This window comes from Trifolium pratense, linkage group LG2 (assembly GCF_020283565.1).
Source record: "Trifolium pratense cultivar HEN17-A07 linkage group LG2, ARS_RC_1.1, whole genome shotgun sequence".
NCBI lineage: Eukaryota > Viridiplantae > Streptophyta > Magnoliopsida > Fabales > Fabaceae > Trifolium > Trifolium pratense.
The window spans coordinates 977,334-1,004,979 of NC_060060.1; the positions used below are offsets into that span (position 1 = coordinate 977,334).

Genomic DNA, 27,646 nt, shown 5'->3' on the forward strand with positions numbered 1-27,646 from the left:
ATTTGATTTTTATGAAAATCTATTTGAAATAGCTTCAAAATAAAGTGATTTTTCGAAATTTTGATATCCAAATTTTTTTCAATAAAATGATCAAATACCTAAAATAACATTTTAAGAATAACTATTGAAACCAAATTTTCATTTTCAAGCTTTTATAAAAAAATTATTTGTAAATTGTTTTTACACAAAATTATGTAACACTACAAGAATCTAATTTAAAAAATCTATAACAAACAGGCTCATACTATTAGTACTTTTCTTCTACAATAAGTTGATTACTAATGTGTTACATTATATTTGTCAAAAAAAAAAAAAAAATGTGTTACATTATATGTCATGCTATATATTCAAGTGGAGAGCAATACGATCTATTCTTGTTTGATGCAAATTTTGTGCAAATCTTCTTTACATTTCAAAGAAACAATATATAGAATCTTTCAGTTGATTGATGATGACAGCCAATTATATGACACTTTTATAGTAGATTAGAGTAGTTTTATAGTAAATAAAGACCAAAAGCAAGCAAATATCGGGAAAAGTGAACACCAAAGACCAGAATCAAGAAAAGTGGAAAAAGCAGCAAAAAAGGGCAAAAAATGGAATAAAGAAGCGCACCATCGTAACCACGATGAGTCTGGGCGTGGTGCGATGAGAAATGGATAAAATTGAAGAAAATTTGCTGAAAATCTTTACCATCGTGGCACGATGGCTTGTCATCGTGGCACGATGATGACTTGAAAAATAAGCAGAAAATCCCGATGTAAATCTTCCATGACACCACGATAGGATCCATCGTGGCCACGATGAGGCAAAATTACACGCCATCGTGGCCACGATGGGTACGATGAAGGCGCAGAAAAAGCCCAAACCCAGCTGTAAAACTATAATAAATAAAGTCTTCCTCCTTCACAATTATTCATTTAGAAATGTTGAGAACAATTCAATATTCGCAAGAGAGTTAGGAGAACTCTAAGGAGGAGGCAAGGAGGCCAAGGAACTCCAAGGCCAATAAGGTTTTTTTTTATGTCTTTGTAATTTATTTTTCCTAGGTTAGGTGGAGTCGAGAAACTCCCTTACGAATGCTTGGTTGTATTATTTATAATATTTATAAATTTTAGTTATTTCTATCACTACAAGAAATTTGACTTATAGCCACAGCAAAATCCCGTAGGTAATGGTTCCAAAACCGTGGGTATAGGCCGAAAAACCTATACCAACGGGCGTTTTTTTCCGTGTACTTTGATTTGTTATTCAAACTCTTTTGTTGTCTGGTTTTAGTTATTTTAATATCGATCACATTAGAATAAAATCTAAGAACCTAGTGGATATCGCATAGGAAGCGAAGCTAGTAATCCCGACCGAAAGATGACATACTAGGGCCTACATGAGACCATTAAATTCAGTATCTGCCATCTTAGTATAAGATTGGAAAGAACGTTAATTTCTACCTTGCAAAGTTTGCATGTGGGTAGGTGACTAGTTTTAGGCACACGTGACAGCTTATAATTTAGGGGTCCCCAATGCGATGAGACCACAGTTTAAACGAAAGAGTGGAGTTCTGGATTAGGGTGTCGTCTAAATAAAGATAAGGTAACCTTTAACTATAGGCTCTGTAAAAGCTTGTAATAGAAATAGGAACATATATTGCTTCAAACCTATTTTCAAGAGTTTAAATCCTTAGAGAGAGAAATAATTGAGCCACCAAGCGGGAGTAAGAGAGGGATCCGACCACACTTAACCACCCCGTATGGTCACACACACACCTTTTATTTTTCGCAATTTACTTTTTTGTCATTTATTTCCTGCATTTTACTAAAGTACCCGCAAAGATACCTTAAACAAACAAAGCGAATGCAGCTATCCTTTTTCCTAACCGAAACTAGTGGCCTTGGCACAATCCCTGTGGAGAACGATAAACTTGCTACTTTATTACTTGGTAGTGATTTTGTGCACTTGGAAAGCCGACCTTGAACATATTGATTAATTACCAAGCATATATCCATGTAGCTTGGAATCTTCATGTAAGTCAATATTCTCCTTTTTTTTTTCATTTTATTATATAGTTTCTTTTGTTTCCCTAAATATCTTCAATTGACGATGGAGATACTTTTGTTTGTCAGTTTAATTCATAAAATTTCTTTCAAAAAATATACTAGAGATGTGTTTGCAATTTTAATATGTTTAAGGACTATATTAAAAGTCTCTCACAAATTCATAGACCGAAATGTCAACGGTACTCAAAATTAATATTACAACCAAATCTATCGGAGATGGCATTACAACATTTTACATCAACTACAACGCCACATTTAGTGCATTGCTAATTAAGCTCTTCTGATATAATCAGATTATGCTTCTTGTGATTTTGTTGATGCTTCGAATGAGATATTTTGATGAATCAGTTTAATTAAAACTTTTTATGTTATTTTCTGTTCTGGACCGAGCTTACAAGCTCGGTAGCCCAATCATACGAGCTTATATAGCCGGAACAGCACCTAACAACACCTAATGTCATGGATGCTCGACATTCCAACGGTTATATTCCAATCCCTCTTGTAACGTCAAATCCCACCGGAATGATGAGCATTAACTTCTCATCAAGGCTTTCTAGCCGTTTTTCGGCAGCCACTTGATGGTCATTAATGCCATCAAGGATCTTGGCCCTGCGCTGGGGGCTATATATACGTGATCTCATGCCATTCACAAGGTACGTATCATCTAGCACAGAAAACCTTCACTCCACACTTGAACTGACTTGAGCGTCGGAGTGCCCGCAGGTACACAACCCACCTCCGCTTCAACAAGGGAATCAAGAGCACAACGCCGGCGCAGTCGCATCTTCTGATCAGACACGATCATTTTCATTATTGTTTTATATAATAAACTCAAAAATATTATATATTTTTTTTTATCAAATATTTCAGTACTACTTGTGAGGTTGATTTTAGAGAGGAGTTGATGCAAATGCGCGCTTTTCAAAATTAATGAAGTGTGACTGAATCATCAAATATTTTTATGATAGTAAACAAATGGAAAATAACTTTAGATTTTTTTAAATTCTCTATAAGTAAATATCTAGATTTTTTCAAAACAAAATCATTTTATTTTAAAATTTAAACAAGCACACTTAAATCACAACCCTTCCTATTTTTCTCATGCTCGTGCTTTTCCGCCCAACCGACGATAACATTATGGCATATAATGGCATTACTTTTCTTTAAATATCAAAATATAGACTTCGACCTCTAAAACCTAACTCACAAACAAATACTAAATTCTTAGCTTATGGCTAGACCCGGAAAAAAATGAGAACATTTTCTTTTATGCCAATTTCATAGATTTGTCGAATGCCTGGTCGTTAGAGTGAAACTTTTATCTTGAAACTGGTTGATAATTTCCTCTATCTCCGTGATGGGTATTTTTCTTTACGTGATGGTAATTTTGAGGGGTTCTAATTTTTTCTGTTTTCTTGTAGTTTTATTTGCATGTGTTACCTTAAAAATTGTTAGATCAAGTATTTGTTGTTATGAACTTTTTCTTATATATTTTTTTTTCATTTTTATATTAATGTAAAAATACATTTGCCATTCAAAAAAACAAAAATTAACCCATTTCACAATTGACATAGCCTAATGCTCAAATGGGAAATTAAAACATGCTAGCTCAAGACTGTTCTATGACCATAATTAGCCTTTTGAATAAACAAAGATTTGCAGCATACATTTTGTTAACAATACTATTACTATTAGCTAACTTTAGTTAGGTAACACATTCCACTACTAGAAATTTGCATTTTTCCAGTGGACTTAGACCAAAATTCCGCATAAAACACGTTTAAGAAATCTTTGATTTTAAGCGGCAGGAGATAGTCATAGCCACCGTCATCATCATCGTCACCTTCCCTATATGAATCTGGATCCCTATTTTGAAAATGTCCTTCAATGCAAGCTCCAGATCTACAATAACCGAACCACTCACCTTCAGTAACACATCCGTTCTTAATTCTCATTGTTACAAAGGCCATGGAAATGGATTCCATTTTGTTGAGAATGAAGAAAACTGTATGTCTTAAAATGTAAGTTGAAAAGAAGATAATTTAATTTGCTATGAGAAAGTTATAAGTTGTGTTGTGTTGTGTTTGAGTTGGAATTAGAGAGCAGTTGGTGTTTATATAGTGAAAAGAGAAGTTGCTGAACACAAACATGCCACTGAAGGCAGTGGCGGATCCAGGACCCTGGTTCAGGGGGTGCAAAATTATTATTATTTTTTTTTTGTATTAAAGATTAATGCTTGATAAAATCATCGCTTGGTGGTTGAAGGCAAAGAAAAAATGCACATGTTTTGAATTAAATCTCTGGTGGTTGAATACATCTACTTGATAAAATCATGGCTTGGTGCTTTTTGGAGAATCGAATCATAATGATTTTGAAAGTTCTCTTAATTTTAGTTCACTTAGCAGGGTCTTCACATTTTATATGCAAAAGTCAGAATTTGAACTATAGACACTACAATTTTTTTACACACCCTAAACACTTCATTTTGTTTTTAAAAACCTAAACACTTCATTTATTCACGTTAAAAAAGATAAAATTCCAAAAATATAACTGTAAAATAAATCATAAAAGCACTAACATAATTTTAGTTTATTTTACTCTATCCTATCTTTTTTATAAAAAACAACTCATATTTTACGTTTATTAAATAATTGATGTATTTAATCTTATTATATAGATTAAATATATCAATTATATTATTTAATAAACATAAAAAATTCATCTATTTCTTATAAATAGGAGTAGAGATAGTAATTAACTTTTACCGCTTCTTCAGACATTCACAAGCCACTATTGTGCACTGTGATCTTCCGGAAACATCTACATATCCCAAATCCTTCTGGCTTTGAAACTGAAAACGAGCAGAGTGGAACAGCAGGAAGGGTACACTTATAACTTAGACAACCCACATGTTCTTCGCAGGCAATCACAGCTAATAAGAATTGAGGAACGTTATTAAAATGGGTGTCAAATAATTTTGAATGATAAAATTTAAAGATAATGTTTTTGTTATCAGTATCTTTTAGACAAAATTTATTTAAAAATTAAATTTAAATTTTAATGTACTGTTTCACCGAATTTAAAAGCATTGATAAAATTTACTTACCACAATTTATTGTAGAAATAAATATGGAAAAAAAGATAATCACCCCATAAATTAACATATAAACTTTAACCATATCTTTTTTATGAATCTAGAAATAGGAATTATTTCATCACTTTATAGTGTCAAAAAAATATTTATTTCTTAACCCTCTGGTTGTCACGGAAGGGAATCTGGTAATTTAAAATTTGGTTGCGTGATATCTAACAAAAAATTGTTCCCACAAAAAATCGAACTCAGATTCTTCAGAACAATTCATCTTAAGGGAAACTCATTAACCACTTATATCCAATGTCTTGGTTAAAATAAATCCATGCTTTTTGTTAACAAGAAATCATTCCTAAAATCATTATTATTATTATTATTATTATTATTATTATTATTATTATTATTATTATTATTATTATTATTATTATTATTATTATTATTATTATTATTATTAAATGTTTTTTAGTTGTATTTGTATAAAATATGTTTGTCTCTTTAGCTTATTTAATTACTCACTTGACCTTTCAATATATTTTTCTTATTTTTGTTTTAGCTCTTCAAAATAGAGACGGGAAAATCTTATAATAAAATTATTAAGGGTAGTAAGGGATAGGACAAATACATAATTTTTGTCCCTCGCTTAATCACATTATAGCTTTTTGTCCATAGTACAACTATAAAAACTAGGGGTAAACCCGTGCGTTGCACGGGTTCGATTAAAATACATAATTAAAATATTTTTATAAATTAAAAATAATAATTGTGATAAGTATAATCACACATTCGATTAAAATACATAGTTAAATACTTTTTACGATATGGTTATATTCAATATTATATATGTGTAAAAACAAAAAAAGTTGTTAAGAATTAAAATAATTTTTATTGAAATGAGGTATCATATTTTATTTTATTAATTGTGTTATCGTATAAAATCTTAGTTTTCATTATATGAGTTGCAATTTTAGTCACAAATCATTTTGCTTTTTTATTTTTAATGTATCCCTTATTTATTTTCAATAAGAGTTGGAGGTCATACATACTTTACTTATACTTGGTGAAAATATTGCTCATGACTAATGTTGAACTAAGAAGTATGGTGGCTTTTTTTAGTCTATTGTTTGGTTTTTTTTTTCTGAGGTTTTTCTCCGCTCATTTTGCTTTGAATTCTTTTATTTAATAATTTTTATTCGATTTTCAATTTAGTTTAGTAGTACTTATTATAATGTAGTACTCTTTTTTATAGAGGATTTGTTTTTTTCTTTCATTTCATGGGTTTGATTAGAACACACATTTAAAATATTTTTTATCAATAAAAATAATAATTATGATAAGTATAATCATATATAATTAAATGATTGATAATATTATAAATATAGTAACATGGTTATATTTAATATAAATCTATATTAAAAATAAGAAGGTTATTTAAAAAAAAAAATTGTTTAATATTAACCTACATAGTAGATTGTGTATATTGAGGACAATTAATATAGTTTTTAGTGAATATCTGTTAATATTCATAAGTTTGAAGAGGTGCATTATATTTTATTCTAATTGTGTAATAGTATGAGAATTTAATTTTCTTTTTATGCATTGTGATAGTATAGTCGCAACTTGCTTTGCTTTTTTACTTTTTTTTTTGTTTTCTTACAGTTGCTTTTTTACTTTTGTATGTTAGAGGTAGTCATGCTTGCCTTATGCTGATATATTGACTTTGTTGTGTTGAGTTTTATTTATCATTAAAATTTATTCTAAATTTTTTTTTTTTGATCATTTTTTTTCATTTGTGCAATTTTTCAACTACTTTTTTCCTATACTATTAATAAAAAAATGTAAATAATTGATATTTTAATAAAATAAAAATAGTTTGTAACTTAGGACTTTTCATTGACCTTTCATCAATTTAAACCTTTTATTATTTTTATAAATAAAAATATTTTTTTTTACTAAATTTGTTATTTTATAAATAAAATTAAATAGAAAAAGAGTGTTAATTAACTAATTTGTGGAATGAGTGATGGATAAATTTGATTATGCTTGCTTTAACATAATCAAAATTCTTGGGGACGATTCTTGAGTTATGTGTTTTGAATTTTACGTCTACCTAAAATTAAATAGAGATATTGCTAGCAATGAATAAAAGAAGTAAAGATTAGCCATATATTTAATAAAAATTACAGTAATAATATATAACAATTATGTATTATACTTGACTTGCACCAATACATACGCCATTCTCCAATCAGCAACATATCATTCTTCATAACACTGGTAACGATTGAAAAACATGAAATTGCAATAAATATTAGTGTTAATGGTGTGGTTGTCCATAAAATCATATGTCTTCATCTATGTGTTCATATATAAAAACAACAAATATGTAAATTTAAAAATACAATAGATAAAAAGTTGGTAAAAGATGATCTACTTACTTGTTGACATTGTTTTGAGTGTAGCTGATAAGTTGAGAAATTATTCAAGGGATTGACAAAACTCACCTAAGTTCTCCTTCAAATCTTCCTCACATTCCGAATATGAGCAATCAATCATGTTTTCCCTTCATGACATTAAAGAATAAATGAATATAAAAGTAACAAAAGAACAAAAGAATGTACAATAATTAAGTTTACAATAAAAGTAACAATAGACAAATGTTTACAATAATTAAGAATGTACAATATTGAAAAAATGTTTAGATATCTTGTTGAGATTACAATAATTAAGAATGTACAATTATTGAAAAAATGTTTACAATAATTAAGAATGTACAATATTGATCTCATGAGTATCATTGCAAGTGTCAAATGTATAGAACAAATATGAAAAAAATGTGATAAGTGGTGATTATAAAAGTTAGAGTGAAACTGAAAATTAAGCAATATTTCTTTTATTACTCTATGTTGGTTACATTTGCAAGAAGCTCTAAGGTTAGGGAAGTGTAATAGTGGAAAATACTTAATGGTACGGTTATGATAGTGAAAAGTTATAAATAATATAAAAACATGTTTTGTGCAATTCATTATTATGAAAAATTTAATTAAATTAAATATTTATAAGTGGAGTTTTTTTTTTTATCAAATAAGTGGAGTTTTCTTAGAGGTGCCACATCATCACAATGCTTGTTTATGAGCAACTCAACCTTCCTTTTACTAGTAAAAGATACGAAAATACTATCAACATAGTGTGACACAAGTGGTAGATACTTGAATTCCTTAACAATTTGGCCCTGGGTTCGATCCCCGGCTGGTGCGTATGGAGAAGCATTTGTTGGGAGAGGTTAACCCCTTAAATGAATCTCAGTTACCTCGAGGGGATTAGTCACTACAGTTGCGCGGATGATATCTTTAGTTTAGAAAAAAAAAACGAAAATACTAATTTTATTTTCCAATATAAAAAAAACTATTTCTCTATATAACTCAGGTACAATTCTATCTTATCTTGTACATATATCTTGTTCTATCATGTACTGTTCTACTTGCTGTTTTGCAAATCGAATACACAGTTTAGTGTTGTTTGAAGGCAAAATAGAAATGAACTTATTTTGATCATTTAAATCTTTGTTGGTTTAATCATGCATATTTAGGAAATGCTTCTTGGTGATGTTTCTCTTGTGGATTTTGGCGGGTTTATCCCCTTTTGTTTCTTTGTAAATTACCGCTAGTCTTAAGGCACTTCTTTTGCTTATTAGGTTTTTAATATGTTTTGACATATTCAAAAAAACCAAATGGAAGCCAAAACTTATTTATATGATCTAAGACATTAAAGAAAAGCTTCTCTGATACCTCTGTTTTACAAAACGAAATGGTTATTTAATTAAGTTATGCATGATTAAAAGCAAGTTTAGAAACTCCTAACCTTGGTTTCATGGCAAATTAGAGAACTCTTATATTTATATATATAAAGATAAAGTTAGAGTACAAAGAAAGAGCACTGGAAATACTCACAATAAAAAGGAAGAAAAAAAAACCAAAAAAAAAAGAGTACAAGAGGCTGTCAAACTCAAAGGAACCAAAGGACACCAAGACTCAAAGACAAACCTGAAAAGGAAAAGGGAGAATCTGAGTCGATGACAACACCACCCTGAGTGAGACAGTGCAGCCAATACCTCGAATAGTCTGATAAACCACCCCACCACTCCCTTGCGGACCCAGCACGGGACTGGTTGTACCTCCCACTCAAAAAAGAAACAAAGGCGAGACGGATTTTTACCTAAAAATTATTTCCAGGATATGAGTTTCACCCTATCCACCAAATTATCGGCCGAAGAAGACCCACCGTCAAAGATATACTACTCATTCCGGAGGCCCAGATAGACCACACAACAACAATTAGAGAACTCGTATAGTTGTAATTTAGATTACACCAACATGAAAGATGATATATATTTTGCAAATTTGGAAAGTGAAATTGCTTTCCAAATCATGGATCAAGATGAAGATCCTCTTGTTACTGTCATAATTAAGTTACCACAACCAAGCATTTAAGTTTCAAAGTTGATAAGATTACAAAATAACTTAAACTACACCTTGGCAATAATAAATGGAAAGAAAAACACTACCAGAAAGACATGACACCCATTAAATGGGAGTTGGGAACTAGTTTTCACTTAAAGAAGAACTTATCATACAAAACACACTCTCCCTCGAATAGTTGAATCCCGTCAAAAGCAGAAATGAGTATTTTTGTTGCATTTCATCCCCGTATAAAAGTCATTAGTCTATTATATAACTTTGTAAACAGAGCTATCTGTCCGAGAACCTTGTCAGTTGTCACATTACCATTGCGAAGATGAAGCAAGCAATACATTAAGGCATAATACACTCTTACTAAAAGACTATTCTATGACCATAATTAACCTTGTCTTAAACAATGATTAGAGCATACATTTTGTTAATCAATACTATTACTAGCTAGTTAGCTAACTTTAGTTAAGTAACACATTCTTAAGAGTTTAAGCTGCAGGAGCATAGTCATAGTCACCGTCATCATCATCGTCACCTTCCATGTATGAATCTCGACGCCCAATATTATGATAATCTTCTTCGTCAATCGAAGATACAGATATATAACCAAACCATTCACCTTCAACACATGCGATCTTAATGCACCTTGAAGCAAAGGCCATAGAAATAGATGTCATTTTGGTTGAGAATGAAGAAAAGCAAGTGATTTGAAATTTGAAAGATAATGGAATGCGCTATGACAAGCTAGTTTTGTGAGTTTTGTTGTGTTTGAATTGAGGTTTGAGACCCATTGGTGTTTATATAACAAAAACAAAAGTAGTTGGACTTGTAGATGGCACAAACTTAGCACAGAGGGAGTGTGGAATTATGATTTGGGAGTGTGCATCACTTATTATCTGCATGTGTTATGCAGACTTGTACAGCCACATTGGCAAATGTCTTTACAATTCAGCATACAAGTTGTGAAAAGCAGCAAAGAATCAAACATGGCACTATTTTTTTGGAGAGTAAAGCAATATATAATAGTGATAGAATCTTTAGATAGATGCATATCTTAAGTCAATATTTGCTTTTCGTTTTATTTTTCATATCTTTTGTTTCTCCAAATATCTTTATTTGATGATGGTGATACTTTACATATGGGTTAGGTTGCGAGTGTGTAAAATAGTAAAATTTTGGAAAGAACTGTTCGCTACCTACACAACAAACTGAGTTCACATTTTAACCGGCGAATCTGTCAAAAATAAAAAAATGGCCTGTTTTGATTGGCAATGTGTGTGATTGTGATCTAGCATCCACCAATCACAAACCTTCGTCTTCGTAAATTCTATAATAGGGGACCATTGTGTTAAATTTTATTTTTTTCACATTCTTTCAATTTCTACTTTTGTTATATTTTCATCAATTTGTTTGTAAATGGCCGGCCTCATAATTTGTCGTCAGTTACTCATAACGTCTTTATTAGTGTTCTTTAATGATCATGGTTGGGAACATTATGGTAAGTGACGAGGGATTTTTTATGGTCAAATTGGAAACATTATCACTAACCGAAATGATGAGTTCTACCAAAATGGGACTTTCGAGTGCACAAATGGGATTCTCTTGTGCTATCAAACTAGAAGGTGGGGGCATCTAAGTGGCAAGCTGTAGGACTAAAAATAAGAGGTCGGTCTTTTTAGTGCATAGGCCTCACAAATTTTAATAAATGATTTAAAATATACTTATTAAATCTGTTGACACCATTTAAAAAGATTCAAATTTTACCATATACAAAACCGATTTAAAATCTCAGATTTTAAATCTGATCACCCGATTTAACATCTAATTATTATTTATTTTAAAAATCACTTTTTTTTTTTCTTACATTAACAAAATTTCACAGAATCCTTTAATACAAAATATATCATAGAACTTCATACAAATTTGTAAATAAAATTATAGTTACAAATTTATTCATTAACCCAAACATAAATTAAGTGGACTATATCATACATGGTTCACTCACTGCTACTACAATGTTTAGTACTACAACTCTACAAGTAATGTATTAACATAGTAACTTGAAGTAAATAGTTACCCAATGCTTTATTACAAACATTTCATGAGTTGTTCGATGATGCCCAAACCTTGCTTTCCTGTTGCATATTTATCTTAGCATTGCAATCAATGTTACCATTGAGTAACACCCTCGGATTTGAACCTAAAATAGCAGATGGTGACATTTAAGAGTTAGATAACAAGTCTTTATTTAACCTACATATTGCGGGGCATGCATGGTTGAACATGCTGAAGATAAAGTAATTAATTTAACTCTTCCATAGTTTTGTTGTGTTTAACTAGTGTTTGTAATTTAAAATTTATGTTAGTGTAAAATGTATTTTACATCCTTTCCGGTATTCATATAGTTCAAAAACTATATTCCTACACTAGTAGAAAAATGACTTTTGGTTTGGAGATACCACTACCGGTATGTGAATACCAGTAGTGAAATACATTTGACCAAAGGATTCCACTACTGATATTTTGAAAACGGTAGTGGAAAGTTCAGAGACAAGGGATTTCACTACCGGCTTTGCTAAATCCGTAGTGGAAAGTAGACACGGTGGCAATGTCGTAATTACGTGCAAAATTGTTTTAATTATCTTCCACTACCGATCTAGGATTCACCGGTAGTGGAATCCTAATAGTGTTATTAGTTTTTTCATATTCCCACTTTCCACTACCGATCTAGCTTATCACCGGTAGTGGAATCCTAATAGTGTTAATTATATTTTTCATTCTTCCCAATTTCCCTCATTCTGCAAACGCGAAGAAGAACACACTCTCCAATCCAATCGTCCCAATTCTAGTTCTCCCTAATTTGTTCCTCAAATCGTCCCAATTTCTTCAAATCAAACACTCTCCAATCGTTCTCCAATCATTCTCCAATCTCTCCAATCTCCAATCGTCCCAATTTCATTCGCGGTTTCATTCTCCAAACCCTAGACGGAACGACGAACCTGCAAACGCTTAATCGCCTCCAAATCTCTTCGTTTTCATTCGGTAAAGGTATGAATAAATCAAACTTCCCCCAAATTTCATTCGTTTTCGTTTTCATTCGTTTTCTGTTTATGGTTGATCTTGTTTTCATTCGTATTCGTTTTCATTCGTATTCGTTTTCATTCTTTTTCTGTTTATGGTTATTTGCTGGTAAGAAAAACACGCATTTTTCTCATTCAGTACATTTTGGTAGCATTGAATGAAGATTGGATATTCTAAGTTCACGTTTTAAATTGTGAAGGTTTTAAATTGGATATTCGTTTTCATGTGTTTTGGGTTCCTGTTCTTCATCTCTTAGTAAGTTGTTTATGGTTATGGTATCTCTAGCTAAACAATGGTTAAAAGAAGTGAAAAGTATTAAGCAGAAACAGAAAATAGACAACATGTGATTAGAAGAAAGTTAAGGATAATTTTCCTTCTGGTCTTTCTATGTTAATGTTTGTTATGTGACAAAGAAAATGGTTAGTGTTTTTTTTTCCTGATGCTATGTGTTACTGATAGTGACCCAATTTTGGGAGGGTTTTGTGTTTTTTTCTTCCACTAGTTGAATTCAAAGGTGATCTTAAGTAAAGTTACTTTTCACTTTAACACATAATAGTCTGCTTTTGGTATTTATTGGTTGAATAATTGACTTATATTTAGGTAGAATTAATACATAATTGATTCTTAGATCATGTATGAATTGAGGGTTTCAATGCTTGTGCTTTGCAGGGGTGGAGCTGTTTTCTGTGTTAGGCGGTGGTTGCTGCTCCTACGTGTTGACTGCTGCTGTTTAGGGGCTGGTGTTGCTGTTTTTTGGTGTTGTCCTCTTTGTTTGAAGTTAGAAGGTTCAATCACGGTCTCATCTACAGGTACCGATTCTATTTCAAAACATATATAGAAGCTATAAACTTAGATGCAATTCAAATTACTATGTAAAAATTCTGCTATATGCAAATTCTGTTATAGGCTATGAATTTTTATTAAAATGGGGCGAGAGAATGTTTCGCAATAGTAACAACCTAGTCATTCCTTTAACTTAGAATGCATAAATTTCGAAACGTAGGTATGGACCGTAGTTGGATGAGAGCTAATCGATTAAGTACTGAGTACAGACATGGAGTGATGGAATTTCTACAGTTTGCGGAAAGTAATGCTGAACTAGAACGTCCTCCTCCTGAATTTCCTCCACTTTTTCTATGTCCGTGTATAAATTGTGCAAATAAAGAACCAAAACGTACTAAGAAAGAAATCATGAATCATCTAATTTGTGACGGGATTTGTCAAAATTATACACAATGGATATGGCACGGTGAAGTAGTAGCAACGCCAAGTGTGTCCCATAGAGAAAGTGGTAGTGTGGATATCGATGATCGACTAGAAGACATGATGCGTGATATTGGAGAAGATTCGTTTAAGAGGGCGCATGTGTATGAAACTTTATGCAGTGACAAGGATGAACCATTGTATCCGGGATGCACAAATTTTACCCGTTTGTCTGCGGTGTTAAAATTGTTTAATTTGAAAGCAAAAAATGGGTGGACCGACAAAAGTTTCACTGAATTGCTTGAATTGTTGATACAAATGCTTCCAGAAGGTAATGTAATGCCAAATCGTTATTACGAGGCGAAAAAAGTATTGTGTCCAATGGGTTTGGAGTATGAAAAGATACATGCATGCCCTAATGATTGTATATTATACCGAAAAGAGTTTGTAAACTATAATCATTGTCCGACATGTAAGGCGTCTCGCTACAAAAAGAAAGATGGTGATTCTAGTGATGATGAGGTGACCAAAACGGGTCCTCCCGCGAAAGTCGTATGGTACCTACCAATAATTTCAAGGTTCAAGAGATTGTTTGCTAATGCAAATGACGCAAAGAATCTTAGATGGCATGCAGAAGAGAGAAAATGTGATGGCCAAATTCGCCATGTAGCTGATTCTTTGCAATGGAAGAAAATTGACTCTTTGTTTCCAAATTTTGGCAAAGAGTCGAGAAACCTTAGACTTGGACTTGCTACTGATGGAATGAATCCGTTTGGTAATCAAAGTACTAACCATAGTTCATGGCCTGTTCTCCTGATGATTTACAACCTATCTCCTTGGTTGTGCATGAAGCGTAAATATATTATGTTATCGATGATGATTTCAGGCCCAAGACAACCAGGAAATGACATAGATGTTTATCTAAGTCCACTAATTGATGATTTGAAAGTGTTGTGGGAGGAAGGAGTGGATGTTTTTGATTCGTATTCTGGTGAACAGTTCAACATGCGTGCCATGTTGTTTTGCACCATCAACGACTTTCCGGCATACGGCAATTTGTCTGGGTATTCCGTTAAAGGGCATAATGCGTGTCCCATATGTGAAAAAAAAACATGTTATAAGCAACTGAAAAATGGAAAGAAGACTGTTTATCTTGGCCACCGAAAATTTCTAAATCGTTATCATCCATATCGTAGATTGCGAAAAGCTTTTGACGGAGACCAAGAGAATGGTGTTGCTCCAACGCCCTTAACTGGAGAGGAAGTTTATGAACGACAACGAGACATTAATGTTGTCTTCGGAAAGTGCCAAAAGCCAAAAGGGAGAGTGCCAAAAGCGAAAGTGCCAAAAGCCGAAAGTGAAAGTGTCAAAAGGAAAAAGCAGCCTGTTGTGAAAAGTATATGGAAAAAGAGGTCAGTGTTCTTTGATCTTCCATATTGGTCTAGTCTTGATGTAAGACATTGTATTGATGTGATGCACGTGGAGAAAAATGTATGTGATAGTGTAATTGGAACACTTCTCGACATTAAAGGCAAGACAAAAGATGGTGCACATGCTCGTCTTGATATGGATTTGATGGGTATACGACAAGAGTTAATACCACAAAAAATCAATGACAAGACATATTTGCCTCCCGCGTGTCACACTTTGTCTAAAGACGAGAAAACAAGTTTTTGCAAGTGTTTACAAAGTATCAAAGTGCCACATGGTTACTCGTCAAATGTCAAGAGCCTTGTATCAATGAAAGATCTCAAATTAATCGGCTTAAAATCTCATGATTGTCATGTCTTGATGCAACAACTACTACCTGTGGCTATTCGTGGGATATTGCCCGATAATGTTAGGAAAGCTATATGCAGGTTGTGCTTATTCTTCAATGCAATATGTTGTAAAGCAATTGATCCATTGAAGTTAGACGAGTTGGAAAACGAAGCTGCAGTTATCTTGTGTCAATTGGAGATGTATTTTCCTCCTTCATTTTTTGACATTATGGTTCATTTGATTGTTCATCTAGTAAGGGAGATTAGATTGTGTGGCCCAATTTATTTACGGTGGATGTATCCAATAGAGCGATACATGAAGATCCTAAAAGGGTATACAAAAAACCCACACCGTCCGGAAGCTTCGATTGTTGAGAGGTACATTGCAGAAGAAGCTATTGAGTTTTGTTCAAACTATTTGTCAGAAGTGGATGCTATAGGGGTTCCCAAGTCTCGTCATGATGGAAGATGTGACGGTGTGGGCACGCAAGGTTTAAATGTCAAGAGCATGCATATTGATATAATTCTTCAAGCGCATTTGTATATATTGAATAACACTGATGAAGTTCAACCTTACTTGTCTGCTCACAAAAGCATCATAAAGAAAATGCACGATAAGATGAATGAAAAATGGGTGTTAAGAGAGCATAATAAGAAATTCTCAGAGTGGTTTAAAGAAAAGGTCTGCCAAGATGATAGTGTTTCCGATACAATAAAGTGGTTGTCCTATGAGCCTAAATGTAACATATTGACTTGGAGTGCATATGATATTAACAAAACTTCCTTTTATACAAAATCAAAGGATGACCGCAGTACCATGCAAAATAGTGGGGTTATGATTGTGGCAGAGTCCATGCACTTCTCTAGTTCCAAAGATAAAAATCCGGTTATGGCATCTACACCCTACTTTGGGGTGATTGAAGAGATCTGGGAGGTTGATTACGTTGTGTTTAAAGTGCCTTTATTTAAATGCAAATGGATTGATATCAACAATGGTGTGAGAATTGATGAATTAGGATTTACACTAGTTGATCTTTGCAAGTTAGCTTATAAAGACGAACCTTTCATCATGGCATCCCAAGCAAAACAGGTGTTTTATGTCAAAGATCCTTCTAATGAACGGTGGTCGGTGGTTCTACAAGGAAAAAATGTGCATGGTAGTTATGAAAATCAAGAGCTTGATATTTCCGAAATTCCTCCTTTCTCAACAGATGTGCCTACCTTCATTGAAGAAAACGAAGAGGATGATGTGCATGCAGCTATTCGTTTAGATCATGACGAAGGAATATGGGATTAGACATTACTTTCACTATTTGCATTTTTTTACCACTTGTTTTGTAACACATAGTAATAAAACACCATTTGTTTTGATTGTTATTGAATTTTTTGTGCTGCGACATTTATGCTTAATTCAGTTTTATGCAAGTGTTTTATGCTTAATTCAGTTTTTTGTGTTTTGTGCTGCGACATTTATATTGCAAGTGTCTTATGCTTAATTCAGTTTTTTTTTTTTGTTTTGTGCTGAGACATTTTAATTTGCGACATTTATTTTTTGGTTGTTATTGCTATTAACCAACAACTCAGTTTTTGTGTCTTATGCTTAATTCATTTTTTTGTGTTTTGTGTAAACAGATACGATATGGCTGATTCAACCGACAACTCTGCTGAAACTAGTCAAAGTAATAAAAAAAGTGTTAGAGGTCCCACTATGTTGAAAGCAATTGAAAACGTTCGTAAAACGGGTATAAAGATCCCTCTCCAGTTTGATCTAGAAACTGGAGAGTGTTATGGTAACAATGCCTCCCATTTTAAGAGTTACGTAGCACTTCTTACTCGAGAAAGATGCAGTATTGCGAAAGAGTTGTGGAAACATATACCTGAAGGAGTAAAGAATGCTATGTGGACAGATATTAAGGTATTTGAAATTCAACATTTTGTTATATTTTATTATCATATCAAATACATCTTATGCTAACGCCAAATTTTTTAATGTAAATATTATAGGCTATTTTTGTTATACCTGAGTTTGATGATGCAAAAAAGAGTGATCATTTTAAGAAAATATGGTTTCACTATGCGGGGGAGCGATGGAAAGATTTTAAATCACGGTTGACTAGAACTTATATCACAGACCCCAAACCAGATGACGTTCCTCCATACGTCAAGTATCCTTACATCAAAAAAGATATATGGGAAGAGTTTGTGAAGTATCGACAGACCTCTGATTTTAAGGTTAGTGTAATTTCAAAATCATTAAACTGTGTTGACTGCTGCTTCTGCTGCTACTGTGTTAAATATTGTGTTTTGTGATTTGTGATTTTGTGATTTTTATGTCTTGACTGCTGCTACTGCGCTAAAACCGCGCTAAAACTGCGCTAAAACCGCGCTAAAACTGCTGATTCTGTCTTTAACATTGCCTAAAACCGTGATTCTGCTGAAACTGCCTTTAACACCTTCATTTTTCTGCTGAAAACTGTGATTCTGTCTTTAACATTGCCTAAAACTGCGCTAAAACCGCGCTAAAACTGCGCTAAAACCGCGCTAAAATTGCTGATTCTGTCTTTAACATTGCCTAAACTGCTGAAACTGTGAAACTGTCTTGACTGCTGAAACTGTGATTTTGTGATTTTGTGATTGTGATTCTGAAACTATCTTGCAAAGAATAGGAAAAAAGTCTGTTGAAACTGCTGAATGTGATTTTTACATTACTAATTATTTGAGTTTATAATAGGAAAAAAGTCAAAAGGGTAGGGAGAATCATGCAAAGAATGTTTACCCACATGTATTATCCCGTGGCGGGTATAAGAGGCTCGAGGAGCAGATGATCAATGAAAAGAGACAATCCTTATCGAAAGATAGTTCTGGCTTAACTGATGATGATCGTCATCCATCTCCACCGGAACGCTATGAGACATGGACGAGAGCACGACAAAAGAAAGGGGGAGAATTCACATCTGAGCCTGTAAAAAAAGTTGCTGAGAAAATTGTAAGTAACATTATAATCATGCTTTTGCTTCAAGTAACACAATTATTTACTATATTGTGACTTTGTTTGTGCATGTTGTAGGAGAAAATTGTTGAAGACTCAAAAAAGGGTGACTTTGTTCCAACGGGACGTCACGATGTCCTAACAGAAGCCATTGGAACACCTGAGCATGGTGGTAGTGTTCGTGGTGTTGGAAAAAAACATAACATTACCACTTACTGGGGAAGATCAAAGGTTTCACGTCAAAGACAAGGTATAGATGTCAAAGAGCAACTAGCAGCATTTAAAGCAGATTTGGAAGCTAAGTTTGAGGAAAAGTTGGCGCAAGAGCGTAAGATGATGCAAGATTCTCTTATGGAGACACTAAAGTCCATGGGTTTATCCCAAACCTCTGATACAAATAATAGAGTCATGGTACCTGAAGCTTGTGCTGAACAAGTTGTTGTCACCGGAAGCGCAAAAGGGAGTTGTTCTCCTGCACCGGTCAAGATGCAAAATGAACTCAAGGAGGTTGTTGTCACTGAAAGCGCAAAAGGAAGTCGTTCTCCTGCACCGGTAGCAGAGGCTGAAGATAACATGGACGATGTTCAGAGATTGTTAATCATGGTTCTGAAAAAGGGTGATGATCATTTGGATGTACAATTAACTCATTGTTCAATGTGTACTAATTTTCTCATGTCTTGCAAGTGTATAAGAGAGTTGTTGGTGGGTTTTATTTGGCTCGACATGAGTACTCTAAGTGTTTGGTGCTCGTAAGTGTACTTTCTTATTTACTACTATCTCAATATCTGTTAATATGTTATATATCTCTCCTAACTTTAAAATTATATTCAGGTACATTCATCGTTTATGCATTGAAAACAACACCACAAATGTATATGGAATTTTGGAACCAAGTTTTCTGAACATTGTTGGTGATGCTGGGAAAAAAAGTGATCAGAGAATATCTCAAAGTAAATGCAAGAAATACATCCAGCATAAGTTAGAAAATGAAAAGAAAGAGTGTCAATTATTACCATTTAACCATGGGTAAGTTTGTATGAATTTGTGTATTTTTTTAATACTTATTTATTTTTTATAACTCATAGTTATTAACAATATAATACTGTTCTTCCACGCACGCGTACAGAGGACATTGGCAGTTGATAATACTTTGTCCAAAGATAAATACCGTGGTTGTTATTTGTTCACTACATTGGAAACTTAATCCAATAATGGAGAAAATTGTTTCAAGGTAATTAAGTTTATACTTTAGGGGTTTTGGTTATATACTATAAACATAAATTATTACAAATTTTATATGATTTTATGCGGCTTTTTTTTCTTATGAATTAGTGTTTTTACGGTTGATCAAATGGCGAATGGCAATAGAAAGAACAATACCGTATGGCTTTATCCACAAGTAAGTGTGGTATTCTAACTTTATATATATTTACTTTTTTGATAAGTAAGTGTGGTATTTTTTGATCAAATGTTACTATATATAATTTGTAGGCGAGGAAACAATATAATTCAAATGACTGTGGATACTATGTAATGAAAAATATGTTGGACATTGTCACTGCTAAGATAACTGATTCTTGGATGGAGGTAATAATTTTTATTTTTTATACATCAATAATTTTTTATAACCGAGTCAAGAATAGTTTTATATTATTATTTACTTATTGTAGGTATTTAATGACCCAAAAGAGTTAACAGCTGAGGAGATGTATGAATTGCGATTACGTTGGTCAACATATTTTTTGTCGTTATTGGAGGGTTAAGATCGATTTATCTGGTGAGTTATAGAATAGTTCATTATTTGAACTTTGTTTTGGAATTGGATAGAGCTAGTTTTGATTTTTGTGTATATTAGGGGGCTGTTTTGGACTTGCTGTTTAACCAATTCCTCATCACCAATTCTGCAGGGTGATGAGGAATTTGAGGAATTTGCTGTTTTGGACTTGCTGTTATTAACCAATTCTGCAGGGTGATGAGGAATTTGAGATCCCACTGTTTTGGACTTGCTGTTTTGGACTGTCATGGAATTGGTAGTTTGAGTTGCTGTTTTGGAATTGGATAGAGCTAGTTTTGATTTTTGTGTATATTAGGGGGCTGTATGCTTGGAATTAGAATAGATATAATTAGTGATAATGTTAAGTTTTGTGATTTTAATGTATTGAATGTGTAACTTGTTAGGAATTGACAATGAATTGTGGAAAATAATATTCGAAATTATGACAATTTTCTTTTGCGTTATTACCTACTAAAAGAACGTATAATTTATGCGCCGGAAGGGCGCCATATATTAATATGCAGGCACAGGAATTAAAAAAAACGAAAAAAAACAAAAAAACAAAAAAAAAAACTAACATACCACTACTGATATTTATAACAATCAGTAGTGAAAACCATACATACCACTACGGGTATTTGTAAATACCCGTAGTGGTATCCTCAATTCTAAAAAAAAAAAATTAAAACCACACATACCACTACCGGTATTTACAAATACCGGTAGTGGAATCCCAGACTCTAAAAAAAAAAAAATGAAAACCACACATACCACTACGGGTATTTGTAAATACCCGTAGTGGTATCCCAGATTCTAAAAAAAAAAAACTGGAAACAATACATACCACTACGGGTATTTGTTAAATACCCGTAGTGGTATCCCAGATTCTAAAAAAAAAAAACTGGAAACAATACATACCACTACGGGTATTTGTTAAATACCCGTAGTGGTATCCCAGATTCTAAAAAAAAAAAACTGGAAACAATACATACCACTACGGGTATTTGTTAATACCAGTAGTGGAATCCTCAATTCTAAAAAAAAAAAATTAAAACCACACATACCACTACCGGTATTTACAAATACCGGTAGTGGAATCCCAGACTATAAAAAAAAAATGAAAACTATACATACCACTACGGATATTGAAAATACCCGTAGTGGAATCTCATACATACCACTACGGGTATTTGTAAATACCCGTAGTGGAATCCTCATAAATTTAATTAATAATACAGTAGAAACCTGACATACCACGACGGGTATAAAAAGACCCGTCGTGGAAAGTATTGACTTACAACGACGAGTGTATTTACTACCGGCCGCGGCCAGTAGTGGAATCCCTATTTGGCCGGTAGTGGAATCCCCTTTCTGCACTAGTGCTATATATTCCTCAAACTAGAAACCTCAAAAACACGGTTCAAGTTCAAAAACTCAAGCAGGGTATTTTTAGATTTTTAGGGCGCACATGAGATGCTAATTAATGGGGTGGCAAAAGAAAGTTTGTGCAACAGAAAATCTGATATAACTTGAATGGTGCGGGATATTGTTTTGGCGCCCCATGTGCTACTTAAGTAGTGGATGTGTTACAAGTGAGGTAATTCTCGAGAAATATTTAAAACCACGGTCCGCTGCATGTTTTATGGACTATCTCCACATAGTCAATTGTCGAGAATATTTAAAACCACGCTCCGCTTCGTTTTTTAAAACTGATAGAATAAGGAGGAAAAGTGGCAGTTTTCCTTATATACGTAGGAACAGTCCACTACTTAGGTAGGGGACAATTTCACCGGCTCGCTACTTAAGAGTAGCGGATGAGAAAAAAAATCAAAATTTTAACTTGGTCTCAGGGATCGTGAAATCTTAAAACATTTCAAAATTTGAATATATTTTACACATCCGCTACTTATGTAGCGGTATCTGTTTGTTACTTAGGTAGCTGACACATAGGTAGATGCGTAAAAAACTTAGGGGGTGCAAAAAGAAAGTCTCGGGTAATGCATCTAGTTTGGACATAGGTCCGTCTGGAATCTCATGATCTCTTCTTGAAGAGAGAGAAGTTTGTTTTATGCGAAAGGATCATTCGGTTAAACACTTTTATGCTTAATGATATCCCTTTAAATTTAACCATTTCGATTTGTTTGTATATTAATCAGAGAACCTTTTCATTTATGCCTAAGATTATATAAATTAGGCAACTGCATTTCAATTCACATTATATAGCCTAATGCTTAAAGTGAAGTTGGCAATTAAAAACAAAGTACACATTAAGGATAGAATACTACGCTGTTCCTATCTAGCTCAAGACTATTATATCATAATTAGCCTTTGCTTAACAAAGATTAGAGCATACATTTTGTTAATCAATACTATTATTAGATAGTTAGCTAACTTTAGTTAGGTAAATCATTCTTAGAGTTTAAGCAGCTGGAGCATAGTCATAGTCACCGTCGTCATCATCGTCACCTTCCCTGTATAAATCTCCATCCCCATTGTGATAATTTTCTTCTTCAAAGCAAGATATAGATTTATAACCAAACCATTCACCTTCACTGCATGCATTCTTAATGCACCATGGAGCAACAGCTATGGGAAGGAATGCCATTTTGATTGAGAATGAAGAGAAACAAGTGACTTGAAATGTGAAAGAGATATGACAAACTAATTTTGTGAGTTGTGTTGTGTTTGAATTGAGGTTAGAGACACCAATTGGTGTTTATATAACAAAAACAAAAGTTGTTGGACTTGTATTGGCACAAACTTACCACAGAGGGAGTGTGGAATTATCATTGGAGTGTGTGCATGACTTGTTACCTGCTTGTGTTACCACAGTCCTGTACAGCCACATTAGCAATTGTCTTTACAATTCAGCATACCCGTTGGAAAAAGCCTCCAAGAATCAAACATGGCACTGTTTTTTTGAGAGTAATGTAACATATAACAAAGTGATAGAATCTTTAGGTGGATGCATGTTAAAGTCAGTATTAGCTTTAGATGATACTTTAGATTAGGGGTGTGCATGGTTTAAAAACCACACCACACCAAACCATATTTATGGTTTTGGTTTATATCCAAAACCATTTTAATGAAAAATTGGTTATTTTGCAAAACTAATTTGGATACGGTTTATAATTGGTTCGGAACCAATTTATAACCGGTTTATAATAAAAAATAGGTTACTTATTTATAACCGATTCATCTTAAATTTTATTTTATTTTTTATTTTTTTTTAAAATGCATTATTATAACTTTTAATTTCTATATATTTGAACTTTTTTTTTTACAATAATTAAGCCAATATTTTTTTTTGTTTAATTGATTAAAAGAACATATTTAATAATTATTGTTTATAGAAAAAACATAATTTTTCTTTAATTTTATGAATTATTGGTTTATAATGAATTCATAAGAGTTTTTTTTCTAAGCCCAACATATTTCAAAATAAGCCCAAAAAAACAGATTTTTTTAAGCCCAAAATAATTAAAATATAGATTTTTTTTTAAAAAAAATCATCAAAAATCTGTTTTTTATAATTATTTTTAAAATAAATTAATTTTGTTAAATAAAAAATAATTAAATATTAAAGGGTGGCTGACGGTGGCCGGCCGCCGGAGCGCCGCCACCAACCACCGTGCCGGCCGTCGGAGCGCCGCCGTCAACCACCGCGCCGGTCGCCACCGGAAAATCGCCGTCCGCCACCGTCCGCCGCCGGAGCTCCGCCGTGCCGGCCGCCGGTGGTCCGGCGTTGACCAATTCCTCCACCACCTTATTAATTATTTATTTATTAAATTATATAATTAATTGAATTTGGAAGAAAAAAAAATTTAAAAAAAAAAACTATTGGGCTTTTTCCTTATTGGGCCTCAATTTAAAAACCAATTTTAAACCAATTATAAAAAATTGGATAGGGTTTAGAATTGGTTTTTTTGTATTGGATTGGTTTGGTTTTTTTTTAAAATGGATTTGGTTATTAATTTTGGATATGGTTTGGTTAATGATTTGGTTAAGGTTACTTGGATTTTTTGCACACCCCTACTTTAGATGGAATTGTATTGAACGCACTTACTATGTTAACACAAAAACCGCTAAAGGTTGTTCGATCAGATGTGAACGACTGTGATTAGTACTGTAAAAAAATAATCAAATTAAATTGAATTAATCAGAACCGTTGGAATGTGTTTCTACGATCTATAGATTTTCTAGTTCGTAAAACTGCGTGAAAGCAACATATAATACAATCTCGGTCCTTTACTTTATATCTTGTTATAAAGAAAAATTTGGACAAGGGACGTGTGAAGACTCATTTTAGTCTCTTATAATTTTCTGACAGTTCGAATTCAGTTCCGAACTAAAATAAATCTCTAATTCATATTCAGGACAAATTAATCTCTAATTCATTTTAATAAATAAACTAAATTGCCCACTGTATGAACATGTCAAGGACTATTTTGAGTTTTATTTTTGTTAGTGACTGAACTGGACAGTCAGAAAATTGTTAAGGGCCAAAAACTATAATGGACCTTAAATTCCATCAGCAATAGGCATGTATGGAGTTTTTGTTCCACACCCCCTAAGCTTCTCAAACGTCCTTCGAACTACCAATTTTACTCCCTCGCATGTTAGGTGGCTAGTGTGCAAAATAGAAAAATCTGGGAAAAATCATTGGCTCGTACACAACGATATGAGGTTGCATTTTAACCAGTAAACCTAATAGTAGAAAAAAAATGGCCCTGTTGTAGTCAAAACAGTATTGACATGTGGCTAGTTTTGGTTGGCAACATGTGTGTTTGTGACAGATATAGCATCCACCAATGACAGTCTTGGTGAATTTTATAAAAGAGGACCTTCAGTTAATTTGTTTATTCTTTTTTCACATTTTTTCATTTTCAAGCTCTTTCATTCTTTCAATTTTTAACATTTCTTATATTTTCATCATTTCGTTTGTAGACGGCCGCATAATCCTTTTCCAATTACTCATATTGTTCTTATCAGTGTTTTTTAATGATCATGATAGGGAACGTTATGGTATGCGACGAATATTTTTTTTTGGCCAAATTGAAAATGTTATGACTAACAAAAATAAGTTCTAACAAAATGGGGTTTTCCCGTAGACATATGAGACTATCATGTGCTACCAAACTAAAAGGTGGGAGCAGCTAAGTGGTAAGCCCCGTAGGATTTATAATCAAAAGGTTGGTCTTCTAAAATGCAAGTAATTAATTTAACTCTTGCATAATCCTATGTTTAACTGATGTTGTAAATTTATAATTATATTGTTCAAGTTTATGTCGGTACTACTAGGTTGATGTCAATAGAAAGTTTATGTGTTCAAGTATATATTTTGCATCCTTTCAGGTATTCATATAGTTCGAGTCCTAGAACTCAAAATCGCAAAAACACGGTTCAAGTTGAGTAAAAGTATTTTTGGATTTTAAGGGGCACACAAAAATCTAATGGGGTAACGAATGAAAATCTCATATAAACTGAATAATGCATCTAGTAGGAAGATTGCTATATGCAAGAGGCATGTAAATCTTGAATCTCATGATCCTTCTTCCCGAAGAATGAGATTGCTTGATGGAAAAGGACCAATTGGTTAACACTTTCTTGCTTAATGATATCCCTTTAAGTTTAAACATTTCTTTTTGTTGAATCTCATCTCCATTTAAAAATCATTAGTCAAAGAAGACAAGCCGCGTGATACATTGGTTAACATCATATAAATTAATCAACCACATTAGGCAAATTTGTTGCCAATTTAAAACAAAATATACATTAAGGATCTTATAATACACCCTTACTAGCTAGCTCAGTCTATGACCATAATTAGCCTTTGCTTAAACAAAGATTATAGTATACATTTTGTTAATAAATACTATTACTAGCTAGTTAGGTAACTTTAAAAACATTCTTAGAGTTTAAGCAGCTGGAGCATAGTCATAGTCACCGTCGTCATCATCGTCACCTTCCCTGTAAGAATCTGTATCCCCATTGTGATAATATTCTTCGATGCAAGCTCCAGATATATAGCTGAACCACTCACCTTCAGTAACACATCCATTCTTAATCCTCCTTGTTGCAATGGCCATGGAACTTGATATCATTAATTTGATTGAGAATGAAGAAAAGCAAGTGACTTGAAATGATAAAGATAATGGAACTAGCTATGACAAACTAATTAAGCTAGTTGTGTGAGTTATATTGTGTTTGAATTGAGGTAATTAGATACCAGTTGGTGTTTATATAACAAAAACAAAAGTTGTTGGACTTATACTGGCACAAGAAGGCAAAAGAGGGAGTGTGGAATTATGATTAGGGAGTGTGTATATCACTTGCTATGCATTCTTCTACAGCCACCTTAGCAATTGCCTTTACAATTCAGCTTACACGTTGGAAAAAGAAGAATAGAATCAAACAAAGTGAATTGCCCCCGGAATCTTTTATGTTCCATCTGCAAGTCAATATGTAGAATTGGAGAATATTTTCTCAATATGAATGTAAGACATGCACATTTTTCAATATCAATTAATCATATATATAATACTATATATTAGAATTTATGAGGCCTATACTCAACCACAAAAGCTAGCTTGAGAGTTGAGGTTTGCACTACACTTATAAAGGCTATCTATGCCATATCTCTAGCCAATGCGGGACTTCTAACACACCCCCTCACGTCCAGAACTGAACAAGCTGGAACGTGGAATCAACAACAACGGGTGGCCCAAATATGGGAGGTCTCCACAATAAACAACAAATGGATCTAGGATAGGCTCTGATACCATATTAGAATTTATGAGGCCTATACTCAACCACAAAAGCTAGCTTGAGAGTTGAGGTTTGCACTACACTTATAAAGGCTATCTATGCCATATCTCTAGCCAATGTGGGACTTCTAACACTATATAGAATTGGGAATCCTCCCGTGAGTTTAGTTCAGTTGTTAGAGACATCACATATATTATGCAGAAGCCAGAGTTCAAACTTCGAATACTTCATTTATTCACGGTGAAATTTCTAACAACCATACTACTAGACAAAAAAAATGAATTGGGGAATAATTTTTTAATATTATGAAAAGTTAATTTGTGTAGATCATCACAAAAAAATGAAATTTCTAACAACCATCACTAAATACTACTAGAAATTTGTTGTTTTCCTGTGGATTTAGTTAAAAATTCCGCAGGGAACACGTTGCATGCGGAATTTCCTACGGATTCGAGTTTCC

At 33.1% G+C, this 27,646-nt stretch overlaps 2 protein-coding genes and 1 long non-coding RNA gene across 3 annotated transcripts; 2 read left to right on the forward strand and 1 right to left on the reverse strand.

Moving 5' to 3' along the window:
- Positions 1–3,587: 3,587 nt before the first annotated feature.
- LOC123909418 lies at positions 3,588–5,311 on the reverse strand. The gene is made up of 3 exons (XR_006809919.1): positions 5,161–5,311; positions 4,820–4,986; positions 3,588–3,956 (listed from the first exon to the last, which is right to left on the reverse strand). It is a non-coding gene; the product is annotated as an uncharacterized LOC123909418 (long non-coding RNA).
- A 6,962-nt stretch (positions 5,312–12,273) lies between these two features.
- LOC123910125 lies at positions 12,274–20,892 on the forward strand. Its single transcript, XM_045961176.1, has 12 exons — positions 12,274–12,659; positions 13,362–13,501; positions 17,288–17,570; positions 17,660–17,887; positions 18,387–18,641; positions 18,723–19,393; positions 19,476–19,670; positions 19,771–19,875; positions 19,977–20,043; positions 20,136–20,231; positions 20,315–20,421; positions 20,500–20,892. Exons 3-11 carry the CDS (start codon positions 17,295–17,297, stop codon positions 20,405–20,407), a joined length of 1,986 nt encoding a protein of 661 aa, XP_045817132.1. The 5' UTR covers positions 12,274–12,659; positions 13,362–13,501; positions 17,288–17,294; the 3' UTR covers positions 20,408–20,421; positions 20,500–20,892.
- LOC123909026 lies at positions 13,698–16,952 on the forward strand. Its single transcript, XM_045959798.1, has one exon. It carries the CDS (start codon positions 13,698–13,700, stop codon positions 16,950–16,952), a length of 3,255 nt encoding a protein of 1,084 aa, XP_045815754.1.
- Positions 20,893–27,646: the final 6,754 nt, after the last annotated feature.

Coding starts and splice junctions, on each gene's coding strand:
- LOC123909026 (XM_045959798.1), top strand. CDS start 13,698: ATGGACCGTAGTTGGATGAGAGCTAATCGATTAAGTACTGAGTACAGA.
- LOC123910125 (XM_045961176.1), top strand. CDS start 17,295: ATGGCTGATTCAACCGACAACTCTGCTGAAACTAGTCAAAGTAATAAA. Junction 17,888..18,386: donor GACAGACCTCTGATTTTAAG/GTTAGTGTAATT, acceptor AGTTTATAATAG/GAAAAAAGTCAAAAGGGTAG. Junction 18,642..18,722: donor AAAAAGTTGCTGAGAAAATT/GTAAGTAACATT, acceptor TGCATGTTGTAG/GAGAAAATTGTTGAAGACTC.